Source organism: Dipteris shenzhenensis, chromosome 17 (genome assembly GCF_047967505.1).
Source record: "Dipteris shenzhenensis isolate YYH24624 ecotype China chromosome 17, Dip_SZ_1.0, whole genome shotgun sequence".
NCBI lineage: Eukaryota > Viridiplantae > Streptophyta > Polypodiopsida > Gleicheniales > Dipteridaceae > Dipteris > Dipteris shenzhenensis.
The window spans coordinates 39,289,887-39,304,205 of record NC_141612.1 but is presented as its reverse complement, the minus strand read 5'-3'; the positions used below and the strand labels follow the sequence as shown (position 1 = coordinate 39,304,205).

The 14,319-nt window shown below is 42.5% G+C and overlaps 1 protein-coding gene across 1 annotated transcript in view; it reads left to right on the top strand.

Moving 5' to 3' along the window:
- Positions 1–12,544, top strand: part of SCY1 (SECY homolog 1) — a 60,816-nt gene extending 48,272 nt beyond the window's left edge. The window contains exon 8 of the mRNA XM_087388892.1: positions 12,154–12,544. Within this exon, the coding sequence (XP_087245018.1) occupies positions 12,154–12,393 (240 nt within the window). The 3' untranslated portion in view covers positions 12,394–12,544. The remainder of the gene's footprint in view (positions 1–12,153) is intronic.
- The last annotated feature ends 1,775 nt before the right edge of the window (positions 12,545–14,319 follow it).

Genomic DNA, 14,319 nt, shown 5'->3' with positions numbered 1-14,319 from the left:
TATGATCATTCGATTGGAGAATCTAGTCCAGTATCTCAAGACCAGGTATATGGGCAGAAAATCATGAAGCATCTGTGACAATAGAGACCAAAGAGGCCTATAATGCTGTCCCAATGCATAGAGTCTGACGGCTGTAGGAAAGGAACACATTCATGCACACACATAAATGTATGTATATATATATATATATCACATTCACACACACACACACATAAATGTGTATGTGTATGTGTGTGTGTGTATATATATATATATATGTGTACAACACACACACTTTTTTTTTTTTTGGTGAGAAGAAATCTTTTATTGCTGTAAAATAATTACATTCATAGTTACTTCGAAAATGGAGTAACTATTACTCAACTAAAGATCTCAGTATAAGCTGTATACACATCCTAATCAATCAAACGAGTCTGAACACAATCATAGAATAATTGCTGCAGAGATCGTTTGAAAAAAATAAAGGATGAAGAAAGTGGATCACCAAAGACTCTATGATTTCTGTCCATCCATAGAGTCCATAGTGCTCAGTAGCGTACCCATACAAAAAATAAGTCAAAACCATGTCTCGCTGGATGAAAACCAAACAACTAGAAAAGCCTGCCAAATGTAACAATAGGAAATCTCACTCGAAGCCTCTGTCGGATGAGAGTGATGAAGTCACAAGTATGTGGACATAACCAAAAGATGTGCAGCACAGATTCAGTAGGGTGTAAGCATTTGTGACAAACAGCCGGAGCAATATGTCTGTGTGCAAGTAGCTGACCAGATGGAAAAATGCCAAGCAAGACTTGCCAAAGGAAAAGCTGTTGTCGAAGAGGGACTTTGTAATACCAAAGGAGACGCAGCCTTTTTCTCCACCACTTTAGGGGGCGATCCGTATGCCAAACAGTATTTGCTCTTTCAGAAATCCAAGGTGGAAATAATAGCACTTTATACAGTGATGGCACTGTGATATGTGAGAGCTTCAAGGGATGGGTCGAAGAGGAGGAAGAGCGTAAAATCCAATCCTCAAGCCTATTCTGAAGTTCCAAGCGAGGTACCGGCAAAAACGGTTGAAGCATTGCTGAAATCCTATGCCATAAAGGACGATAATGAGCTCCCAAACCGTATTTGCTGGCAGCCATAGAAAAAGATAAAAGTGTACCATCATCCTGAAGTACATCCTCAAAGATCGGGAGGGGTCGTGGATATTGCGTACAAGATCCAAAGCTGCGTGAAGATGGGAAATTGCCACAGATGTAATGCCTTTAAAGGAGAGAAAATAAGAACGTCTTGGTTCTTGAATGGCCAAAGAAGGGTGGAATACTTTAGACCAATAAAGATTCTCAGCCCTCAAAGAGTTTCTCGACAAAGAATCTCGACCATGCCATTCCAAGTGGGATAAGATATGTTTCCAATCGAGAAGCAGGCGAGAAACAAAAGGGCAGCCTCTGATCTTGCCTTGGATAGAGCCAAATATGAAATCCCACCGAGTAGGCTGCTAATGCCCAAAGGCAGAAGTATGAATATGTAATAAGAGAGAGCGGATCATGAAAGACCAAGGCTGATCTCCTTGCATAAACTGCAACATCATTTTTCCTCTGTGAGCAAGTAAATGCATTTGAATATTGAGAATGTTCAGAGCCCCGTGCATCTTTGGAGAACAGAGACGATGCATAGAGAGTAATCTGAGACTTTTCTTGCCATTTTTTGCGCACCAGAACATGATAGCTGACATAAAGGAATTCAGCTCTGCCTTAGTGAACATAATGAGAGGCAGATAAAATTGTATGTATGCTATCAAAATGGATTGTGCGATTTGCAAACGAACATGCAGTGGCCAAGTTGCAAGCCTCCAATATTCAAGTTTTGCCCTCAACTTTGTCAACAACCAATCAGTTTGCTGCGAACGGGTGAGTTCCCAACCTAGAGGATAGCCAAGATGTCGAATAAATTGAGAAGCGGGGACAATTTCCCTAGGCCACAGAAGACTGTGCCATTCCTGTTCATGCAACGGCAACAATTTTGATTTCTGAAAATTTACCAGCAGCCAATCCATATGTAGAAAGAGCATGCATAATCATGGACAGATCACTCCGAGTATTTTTTGGGGTAAAGAATGAATCATCAGCATATGCCTGAGCGATCATGGTGTGACTGCCAGCAATCTCCAAACCATGCAACTGGTCAGTGTCCAAAAGGTGGTCAGATAGTGAAGCATTGGATGAGTGGCTATGGCAAAAAGTAAAGCACTTAGGGGGCATCCTTGCCTAACAGAACAACCAAGAGTGCAGGATGTAGAAATATCCCCTGAAAGTATGCAGGCAGCTTTACTATCTTGATATAACCGAGTGATGACTTGCTGCATTTTTGTGCCAAATCCCAATGCCTGCATAGTCGATGAAATAAAATCGCACTTAACAGTATCAAAGGCTTTTGCAATATCAACTTGCAATAATAAAACATCCTGCTGCGTGTATTTGGCATATTCAATTCCAACATAGGCATTAGCAATGTTATCTGTGATATGCGTACGCGGGGAGCAGGATGCAACCCATCATGTAAAAACCCTTTTAGGTAGCCGATCTACAATCATTTTTGTAGTGACTTTGTAAATGACTTGCATAAGGGTGATAGGTCTCCAGTCTGCCAAAGATTCACAAATTTGTTTTTTTGGAAGGAGTTTAACAAGACCTCTCTTCCATGTGTCTGGCATTTTTTGATTTTGCCATGCAGCATTCACCATATGTAGCAAAGAGGCCAATATTCTAGAAAAAACTCAACTGTAAGACCATCCCATCGTGGAGATTTCCATCTGCCGCAAGATTTGATTGCATCTGACAGTTCTCTCTCAGTAAAAGGTTCCTCCAATTCCAAAGCTTGAGTAGTGGAAATAATGGGAGAAACATGCTGCAACGGTAAATTTCTTGCAATCAAAGCTTGCTGTGAGGGAGGAACTGTAGAACCAAATTGTTGAGAGAAATGATGCACACAAATAGAAGCAAGCTGTGACCGCGAGGTGGTCCATGATCCATCAGGCATAAGCACCCTGCAAATTTCTGTTTTTAATCTCCTCTGATGCCAGCTTTTGAAAAATTCTTTGAAGGAGCAGCCTTTATCTGTAAAGGCTCTTTGTCTGGCTCTAGTCTCCCATTTAGCCAGTTTTCTATGATCATTGAGTTTAAGACAATGTCTGGCCTTGCATAGTATTGTTTGCTCATGTAGGGACAACAAACGAAGATGGCTGAGTTCAGTGAGATCCTCACAAGTGAGTTTGGCCTGAGCAATACTTTCTTTCAGAGTCTTCATGTAGGACTTTCCATAACCTCTTATCACAACTTGCATTTTGGAAACAAAAGAATCCCATGCATCATCAATATGAATATGGCTGCGAGAAGACAGAGAATGAGATGCTTTAGTAACCATGGCCTTGAAAGCATCATGTTGTAAGTAGCTATTGTTCACGATTAGATGTCGCCTTTGTGGCAATCTATCATCTGGCATATCATAAAAGGATAACCGCAACCATAGAGGTGCATGATCAGAATGCACAAAGGCATAGTCAATCCACATTTTGCATGTAAAATCCCCATTTTGTTGCGGAGCTACACTATACCATCGATCTAGACGTGCCTGATAAGAAGAAAGAGCATTATGTTGGAATGTGTATCCAGGTGACAAAGGCTGCAATTCCTTCCAAAGGTCCACCAAATCTAGATGCATCAGTAATTGAGACCATGCATGCCTTTCAGGGATTAACATATGAGTATGTCTGGAGGTATTGTAGCATTATTGAAATCCCCACATATAAAGGCATGATATCTCCATGGATATTGTTGCATGGCATTCCAAATTTCAGTTCTTTCTCTAGAGGATTGAGGTGCATAAACAAAGGCAAATTCAAACACCTCTCCTCGAATAATGCATTGAAGAACAAGCCATCTGCCTTTGTTGTCATTTAGGGCAATAACGGGTTGAAGCTCATGTTTGATCAAAATGACCACCCTTGAGAAAGATTGCTTTCCAGCATAGAAAATGTCATAGCCACAGTAGTGTCCTGTCTTTCCGGTATAGACATGTTGGTTGTGTTCTTGTAATGCCACTATGTCAGGCTGAAATCTATTGATGTACAGCCACATTGTTTTCCATTTCCTACTGTCACACATCCCTTGGACATTGAGTGTAAAGCATTTGATATGAGCAGTCATATTTATAGATATTTATAGCAATATATTAACTATGTACAACAGCAAATTTCATGATGTCAGCCCTGGATTTCTATCTCAGGGTCAATGCTTCTCTCCTGAGAAGAAATATCCACCTGAGGAGTAGACAACAAAGCATCAACCTCTTTTTCAGGGAAGAGTGTTCTGCTAGCTGTCACTACAGCCCATGTGATCCCAATTCCTGTATTGACCTCTAGGGTGTTTTCACTAGAAGACGCACCATTCCAAGTGCGAAGGGGGGGAAGTCTTCTAGCAGAAATAACTTTTCTTGGACTTTGCCATCCATTTGTTGGAGGTTTCTGTCCTTTTGTCGAGGGTTGAATAGCAAGAGGTGAATGTGAAGAAACATTTCCATTTGAAACCACTGGAGCTTTGCCTTTATCCTGAATTCCAGCAAACTGTCTACTACCTTTGTTTTTATTTGCAATAGTAGTAGGAGCATCTTTAGTAGGCATTTGAACCGGCAAAGCAGTAGGAGGCATTTTATGCTGATTCATTGGACACTGTGAAGCCATGTGTCCAAATTTTTTGCGGTCAAAACAAGCCCCTGCAAATAGTCCCCATTTCAGTTTATAAAAGGCACTTCCCATGTCCACATTATTCACCGTGACTGAATAAGAGTCAGGTGTGGGATTATCAGTATCCCAAAGAATGCAAAATCGATTTGACTGCATTTTTAGCATATTCTCTGACAGGATCCACAATTTCATCTACTTCCACCATGAGGCCAATTGATGGAACCGAGTCTTTCCACTCTTTCCTTGTGTCTGCAAATCCTTCATGCATGACATCATAGACCAGTTGGGCCTCAAGAGTATCATGTACCGGGTCATGCTGACCCTCAGCTTGCTTTTGCTTCTTGCAGTGAACCGAACGTTCCTTTTGAAATGTCTTTTCATAGCTTTGTAAAAAGTGGAACTCAGAACGGAGGTACCTGTAAAGTGATATTGGAGGAAAGAAACCAGTCCCAAAAAAAGCCCACAGGAAACCCGCAGAGAAGAGAAAAAAAGTATACGTGTAAAGAGAAAGAAGGGAAAGAGGGATGTAGAGGTTGAGATAGGATAGAAAACAGTTTTGTAGAGGAAGACGAGAGAAAAAACCAGTAAAAAACCCCAGATGAACTATATTTCAGAGGAAAGTGGAAGATTTTAGCGATGGGAAAGGTGTAGCAGACCCAGAGACTGAAGAGGGGAGAAACGGGAGTGAAGGCCTTCAAGATCAGTGCGCAGCTGTAGTCCGGAGGCAGAACCCTGCGTGGAAAACAGTCCAGAAACCAGATATGATGTGGGAGCAGCAGACTACAACAGACGAAATGGTCCATACAGGCCGTCCAGCTGTACGGAAGCTGTACGGAAGTCTGACAGGCTGTACGGCGGCTGATGATTGCTCCAAAAGGCCGATTGCAGGGCGTTGATGCAGCGCAGCAGGGTGCTGATGTTCACGGGCTGGTTGCGGGGGGCTTTGGAGCTAATCTGCAAGGCGTCTCTACTCCTCTCTCACACACACACCACACCACACACTACACACACTTTTTTTTTGGTGAAAGCACATTACTATATTAACATAAAATCAATGTACATGACATTAGACTCCAAAGGAGAGCCCAATGGAAGAACTCAAAAATAGTTAGAAAACACTTCAAGGCTAGTAGCATCCAAGTCCCTTGCAGCAAAACTATCATATAAGGATTGCTTGAGGGACATTCTGAAGAAAATATATGCCTGAGGAAACTATTGACCCATCCTAGAATGCAATCTCTGTGTCCAAATGGTCCATAGTACCCAAAAGCGAGTCTAGTGAAAGAAGAGGAGGAATGGAGACATCTGAGATGAGAGGCATCCAAACATCCAGAAGAGTTTCCCAAATCTGATAGAAGGAAACCGAAGCCGCAGCAAATGAGAAACATGAGTGATCAATATGCGAGAGTGTGGGCAAGACCATAATAGGTGAGGAATTGTCTCGCGGTGATGAGAGCAACAGGGGCAGGAAGGGGAAGCAATGCGGCGTGCTGCCAATTTCACCCCAATGGAAAAAGCTCCCACTATACATCTCCAAAAGAAAAGCCTCTGTTTCAATGGCAATTTGGCTTTCCAGATTTTCATGAGTCGTGATTGCCACCAAGATAAAGGCCTATCCAAATTCCAAAGAGTGTTGGCATGCTTGTCAATCCATGGCGGTGGAAGAAGAAATCTGTAGACCTTCGAGGAGGTCAGATTATGCATTGAAAGCGTATGGGTAGCAGGAGGTAAGGAAGTCAAATTCCAGTCCAGTAATCTGTCCTGTACAAACAGTGGAGGAACCGGAACAAATGGCTGCAACATAGTTGAAAGTATTCTCCAAATGGACCTATGATGCAGACCCAAGGAGAATGTCTAGCAAGCTTGTGAAAATGAAAGCATACAACCTTGTTGATCCACAACATCGCCAACAAATCTTATGCCCAATTTCATGAGATTGTATGCTTTAATAGGTGCCTGTAAAGCGAGAGGCGATTCAAACACCTTGCTCCAATGGATGCTTTCCAAGCGAAAAGAATCACCATGATGAGAGGAAGCACCTGTCCATTTAGCATATGAGAGAATTCTCTTCCAATCATGAATAAAAGCAGTAGAAATAGGGCAACCAGGAATTTTCCCCTGAAATGTGGTCATGACTGCTTCCCAGTGATCTGTAATCCAATGCCCATATGCATGGGACGTCATGTTTCCAAACATAGCTGCTAACATAATAGCCCATGGCTGTTTTTGCTGAAAAAAATCAGCAATCATAGTGCTCTTTCTTGCCAACATATGAACCCGGAGATTGAGAATATTCAGCCCCCCATGAGTCTTGGGTGAACAAATAGACTGCATAGGTAGTAGTCGCAAAGTCTTTTTATGAGATTTGCTTTTCCAAAATATCTCCATAGCCCGGGACATATAGGAAGCCAAATGCTTAAAGGACCAGGGAAGAAGAGGCAAATAAAATTGCACATATGCCATAATGATGGACTGTACTATCCGAAGTCGAACGTGTAGAGGCCAAGTGGACAAATGCCAGTATTCCAGCTTCTTGTTGATCTTTTGAAGCACCCATTTGAGCTGTTGTTGCGGGGTAATATTCCAGCCAATGGGGTAGCCTAGATGCCTCACAATAGTATGGGAAGAGATAATGTGGCCTGGCCAAAGAAGTGCATGCCAATCAGCTTCTTTCAAAGCTAGAAGTTTTGATTTCTGAAAATTGATATGCAGTCCAGCAGCTATGCCAAAGTCATTCAGTGTATGCATCAAATGAGAAAGGTCACTTTGAGAATTCCTGGGCATAAAGTATAAATCATCAGCATATGCGTGTGCAAGAAATGACTGTGCCCCTGGAATTTGCAAGTCATGAAGCTGTCCTGTATCTGCAAGATAGTCCATATGCAATAGTAACGGATGGGTAGCAATGGCATACAGTAAGGAACTAAGAGGGCAACCCTGTCTCACTGAGCGGGTCATAGTCTAGGTTCTTAACAACCCACCACCAAGCAAGCACTGCGCCGTGGCATGAGAATAGAGCCAGTAGATGATATGGACGAGCCGAGGGTCAAATTCCAATTTATGCATAGTCTGAGAAATAAAATCCCAATGGACAGTATCAAATGCTTTCACAATGTCTACTTGCAGAATGAGAACATCTTGTTTAGAATATTTGGCATACTCAATCGCAAGCAAAGCATTGGAGATATTGTCAGTGATCTGCCTTCTGGGGACAAACCCATACTGCCTAGGATGAAGTCCTGCTTGCAAAAAGAAGCGAACTCTGAGGACAATCATTTTAGCAACGAGTTTGTAAATAACAGGCATGAGAGATATAGGCCGCCAATCAGCCATCGTCTCACACAACCTTTTTTTGGGAATCAATTTGACTAGGCCATGTTTCCAGGATGGAGAAAGAGATTGTTCTGCCCAAGCATGATTGATCATTAGAAGAAGAGTGTTCTTGAGATCACCCCAAAATGCACGGAAAAATTCGACAGTCAATCCATCCCAACCAGGAGAGCTGCTTTTGCGTAGATGACTCAAAGCATCATCCAGTTCACTAAGCATAAAAGGCTGCTCCAATGCATGAGCCTGTTCCCAAGACAATATGGGCTGGACATGCATAAGAAATTGAGACCTAGCTGCATTCACTTGCATCAAATGATGAGGCTGAAGAGAAAGGAGATGTTGGAAATGACTAGAACATTGCGATTCCAATTCTGATTTGGAAGTGGTCCAGGTGCCATCATCTTTCTTGATCTTGCAAATATCCTCCTTTCGCCTATTAGCATGTAGACTTTTAAAAAAGGCTTTCGAGGAGCAGCCCTTATCCAAAAGGGGTTTCATGCGATCTCGGATTTGCCACTTCTTAATTTGCGAAGATCATTTTGGTGGATGATATGAACCGCATAAGCACAAGAATCTTGTTTAGAAGAGGTAAGCTGCCTATGAGAACTGATTGCATCCATTTGCTGCTTGTGAGATTGAGCCCATTTCAGCTTGAGCTTGAGGTTTTCCATGTAACTCCGTCCATAATCTTGAATAACAGCTTGCAAGCGATGAGCAAGACTGATCCAAGCAAAATCCATATCCTCCTGAGCATGTAAGAGGAGGGGACGGACAGCCACTCTCACCATGTTCTGAAATTGTTGATGAAGCAAATAAGCACTATTAACATGGAGCAGGCGACGACCAAAAAAAGGCATATCATCTGTCAGACGTGCTATAGACAATGTCAAGCATACTGGAAAATGATCAGATAGCAAGAGGGAATGATCAACCCATAGTGTACATGTAAAATCAGCATACTGCTGAGCATGCAGCAAATACCCTCTGTCAAGTCGAGCCCAGTAATGAGTAAAGGCATTGTGATGATATGTATAACCCATATCTCTGTCCCTTATTGAGAGCCATAGATCTTCTGCATGCAGGGATGAGAGCATATCTTCCCAATGTCGAAGCTCAGTGGGGATCATGTGAGAACGATGAGTGGTATTGTCTTGAGTGGCAGGCGAGTTGTTAAAGTCTCCACACAAAAAAGCATTGGACAGCCATGGATATTGTTTGAGGGAGGCCCACATTTGAGCTCTAGTCGCAGGAGTTTGTGAGGCATAAACAGATAGTATTTCATAGAGATCAGCTTGCCAGATGCACCTGATCACCATCCATCGACCCTGAGGGTCATTGTAAGCAACCGTGGGCTGCATATCATGTTTTACCAGCATGCAGACCCCCGAAAAGTACATTGTACCAGCATAAAAGATATCATAACCAGCATAGTGGCCTTGCTGGCCAGCCAAGAAGTGTTGGTTGTGTTCCTGTAAAGAGATCACATCGGGGTGCATTCTATGTACATAATGCCAGAAAAATCTCCACTTATTGACATCGCAAAGACCCTGAACATTGTATGTAATGCAAGTAATTGAAGTAGACATAGAAGATATGTACAGTCAAACCAAAAAGCAGAGTAAAGTATAAGCTGTCAGGCCTCAGCCATGACATCAACATCAACCTGGCCTCCTGGATCATTAGCTCTATGATCCTTATCATTGTCACATACAAGGATGCCCCTTTTTAACACATCAACCCACAGTTGAGAAGTGAGGCTATCAGCGGGGGTAGAGGTCTGACCAGGGGTAGAAGTTGAAGCATCCCAATGGCGAGATTGTAACGGACGTGGTTTGAGAGCGAATACCTTTTTGGGTTGCTGCCAAGCACCCTGGGGAGAGGCATGAGATTCTGAAATTTTGCCCTTCCCCTTATCCTTTTGCTTGTCTGAAACCTGAACCACATTTTCTTTGGAAGGGACAGATTTAGATGCCACATCACCCAGTTTGGTAGGCATAGCCTTAGGCCCCGGGCCATAAGTTGGGGGGGGAGTATTTCCTGGAGCAATAGCTGTAGGTGGGAGCTGATGCAGGACTGCAGGACACTGTGAGGCTAAGTGGCCAAACTTATGGCATGTGAAACAAGCACCTGCAAAAACTCCCCATTTCAAATCAAAATATTTTTCACCGAGGGGAACATCCTCCACTTCTACCGCAATGGAAGGAGGGGTTGGGTGATCTGTATCCCAAAGAACGCAAAAGCGATTGCGATTACCCGAAGGACGGGGTGGGCATACAACTTGCCCCAAAGTAGCTGCCAAACTTGGTAACTCAGCCCTCATATAGTCTGGAAAATCCACCTCAACCCATACGGGGCAGTGATGTCGAATGAGGCTGTGGTAATCCTTGTTTGGCGACCATGGCATGACATGCACCATTTGTCTGCCATAGAATAGAGGCGACATCTCCAATATCTACTGACGATATGAGGCATCTAAAAAATGCACTTCATAAAAACCTCTGGAAGCAAAGTATACTCCTTCAACAAAGCAGCCTCCCAACAATGCCTGAACCCACTGGGCCACATCATTTGCTGAAGATAACTTTCCTGGGAAGAAAATGATAACTGCTTGTTGAGAGAACTTTCGAAGAGGAGCAACCAATGAAGGCAGCTTCAACTTATATTTGATGGCCGGGGGAGGTTTGGCCCATTCCTTCCGGCTGTGATGAAATTCATCTTTAAGCATGTCAAAAACATAGTGAGTGTCTACGGAATCTGCAGTAGAGAAATCAACTTGCTGTCTTTTGGAGTCCCGGGTCGATTCCTTGCGAGAGTAACTTTTGAACTGGTCTTCCATGGAGGGAAGCAGGGCGGGATTGATGAAATTGCAGAAGCGGAGCAGAACTGTACGGACGAGGTATAGGGTGGAAGTACACACTGTACGGACTGTACGGAATGTACAAACCGTACGGGTGTACAGAAGAGAATCTACGAGGGGGGTTGAGTCGTACGGAAAGGTGACAGGATGCGCAGAGGCTGTACGGAAAGCAGAGATGGACGGGGCTGCTGACGCAAAACGGCGAATCAGGCTGTACGGAAAAGGACGGAGAGTACGGATATACAGTGGGGTGAAGATCGAAGGACTAGCAGACACGGCCGGGGCTGCACAGGGAGGAAGCGGGCTGTCTGTACGGCGTCCGTACAGTTGTACGGGCAGGGCGTGGGCCTGTACGGAAGCCTGGCACGGACCTACACACTACACACACACACACACACACACATACACTATAAACACACACCCCCAGTATATACACACACACACACACACACACATACACAAACCCCGTGTGTATACATATGTATGTATGTATTATACTTACATACACTCTTTTTTTGGTGAAAGTTTTTCTGCTTTATATTACACAGAAGCTTCCACCTCAACGAGGAGCTCAACATTACATCAGCAGAAGATCTCAGTATATGACAAGTATACATTGTAGTCTACGCAATGAGTCTGCAGACAATCAAAGAAAGATATGTATGTATGCATTATAGATACACGCACACACACACACACACACACACATTTTTTTGGTAAGGGAGATATTTCATTCAAGAAAATGTAAATTCATAGCTGTCCAAAGTGGAACAGCTACTACTCGAAACTAGAAGCAGTCATGAAGGACTTCCAACTGTCTGAACACACACACACAGAGTCCATAAAAAAGAAACTTTTTAACAAAGGGAAAAGGTTGTTAGGCTCGCTCTACAGGTGTCTAGAACTTATTCAGTTGCGCAGTTAGGACAGGATTGATCCCATGATTGTCACCCATGTCTACACTTTGGTTAACAAAACCACATGTATTTTAAGGCTCTTTCCGATTTGCAAATTCGGTCTCTGTTGTCTCAAGCCTCACGTTAATTTTTTGAGGGCCTCTTTGTGTGAATTCCTGGGGGATGGGTAAATTATTAGTTTTCTCAATCAATGATATCGACAACAAAGGAAGGACTCCTACCTCATTATTTCAGTTTGTGGCATTTATTTTGTGCATAGAGAACGTGACACGACTACTAAAAACAGCAAGAACTGACTCATATGAATCTTCTCTTGGATGCAGGTACTGAGTCGAATTTCTGTATTAGGCTCTGTTTTTCTTGGGATTATGGCAGCTGCACCATCTATAGTTGAAGGTGCCACACACTTGACAGCCTTTCGAGGGTTTGCAGGAACTTCAGTGCTCATTCTTGTTGGTAGTGCCACTGATATAGCACGGAAAGTCCAAGCTGAGCTTATATCACAAAAGTATGAAACGATTGATTTTTATGACTTAAACAATAAGAAGGAGAATGAGAATTGAAACTGAAGCAGATGTGTTTAAACTTTATAGCCCATCCAGTACAGTCATGGTGAAAGCTTGTTGGTCCAAAGGGAGAAAATCTTGGTGTGTGCTCACAGTGGAAAAAATCAAACAGAGAATAATTTGGGAGTGTAAAGGGTATCAATCACATTTAAGCAAGCTATCTTGGAGTTTTTCCCCCTATTAAAATGTGACTGGTATTTGATCTTTCCAGTTGGCCATGCCTGGCTAATAAACGGCGAGCATTACAGCTCTGTATCTCTCAAATTTCTATTAGGTCAGCAAATATTTGGCCCAGTGCTGACGAGATGAAGATCATGCAATAGAAGAACATATGACTTTTGTACATAATCTTGACCATTGTGGCATGTTTATGCTGGCTCCCTTTTCATGTGACCTGATATTGCTCATTATTATTTGCAACATGTAAATAGGTATTTAATTTTTATCCACCACTTCTACTATGATTCCATGGCCAGTGTAGACTCATGTATTGCAGAGAGTGTGTATAGTGGTGGTGCGATCCATTAATGACATGAATGCACTCATGACTTTGGTTTATCCGATAGTGGCACAACTGCAGTGTGCACATCCATGGAAACAAGTGAGATCCTAAGCAGTTAAATCTCATAATGGCATGCACGTATGTTTCACAGAAAGCAGGTATGCACACCTAAGCAAATAACAAATTAAGCGCGCTACAATAACTTGATTATTTATTAAATTCAAATGTTAGGATCTACCAATTGAGTGTCACAAGAAGGATTGATGATAAGAATGGTAGTATGAGATCCAATCACGTGAGAGACCACAAAGATACCACAACGCCAAATGACATCAAGGACCATGAAACTTGACATGGAAGTTACCAAGTATGTTGACTTTGGGGATCATGTGAACTTAGGAAGGAATGAAAGAAAGTTTATTGTGAGGAAGTAGAACATCTCAAAGTCAGCTCTAACCTATAGATGCAACATTAACAATTTATAAGGAACCAGTGGATTGGCTAAAGCATGAACTATGGTTCACAGTCCTTTTGTGGGCAGGGAATCCAAAGGTTCTCAAGGAGAAGAGCCATGTAGCAAAATGAGACATTTCAAGGGGAGGGGCAGCCACTTGGGAGAGGGAGAGAGACATACAAGAGAATGAAAGGGAGGGGAGAAAAGGTTGGAGGTTGGAGCTCGTGTTAGGGAACATTGTACATAAGGGAAGATGTGGGGTTACAAAGGGCCCTTTATGAGTGATTCGTAACCCTTATTTTAGGAGAGGGACTCCATGTGGACCAAATGAGAGTCCCTTTTTGTGGGACACAGCCATGTAGAGGTGGTACCTACTTCTAACCCATAGTTTAGACCCATGATCTTTTCTACTATCCATTGGTTTAATCTTCAATGCAAGGGATACATTCAAATTTGTGGTAGAACACTCCTACCCATTAGATCAAGGTGTAAATCTAAGGGATGCCATTAACAGATGATCTACACCCTTGATCAAATAAAGATTTAATGGAAGAGATCAAAAGAGGAGGTGCCTCGATCTCAATCATTTATTAAGCAACAGGTTACAATCATGGAAGACATTCCAATGCTACTACTAGAACCCACAACTATTAATGCAAGTTTGATCTCATATATGTACTCCAACACCCAATATATTATGCAATTGTAAAAAATGTGCTATGTAGACCGAGAGTAGGTATAAAGGATTTAAGGGCTATGATTATCATAGCTATGGAAATTCTAATGTCAACATTTGAGGGGGTACTTTTGGTCAAACCACGCTCATTGGAAAGCAAGGCAATGACACAAGGCTTATATGACATAACCTTCAATTAAAATTACCAAACTTTATGATTAAGAAATAAAAATTAAATCAACCATGCAAAATCAGTATTTAATTTTTTTTGCCTTTCCATTGTAGAAACTT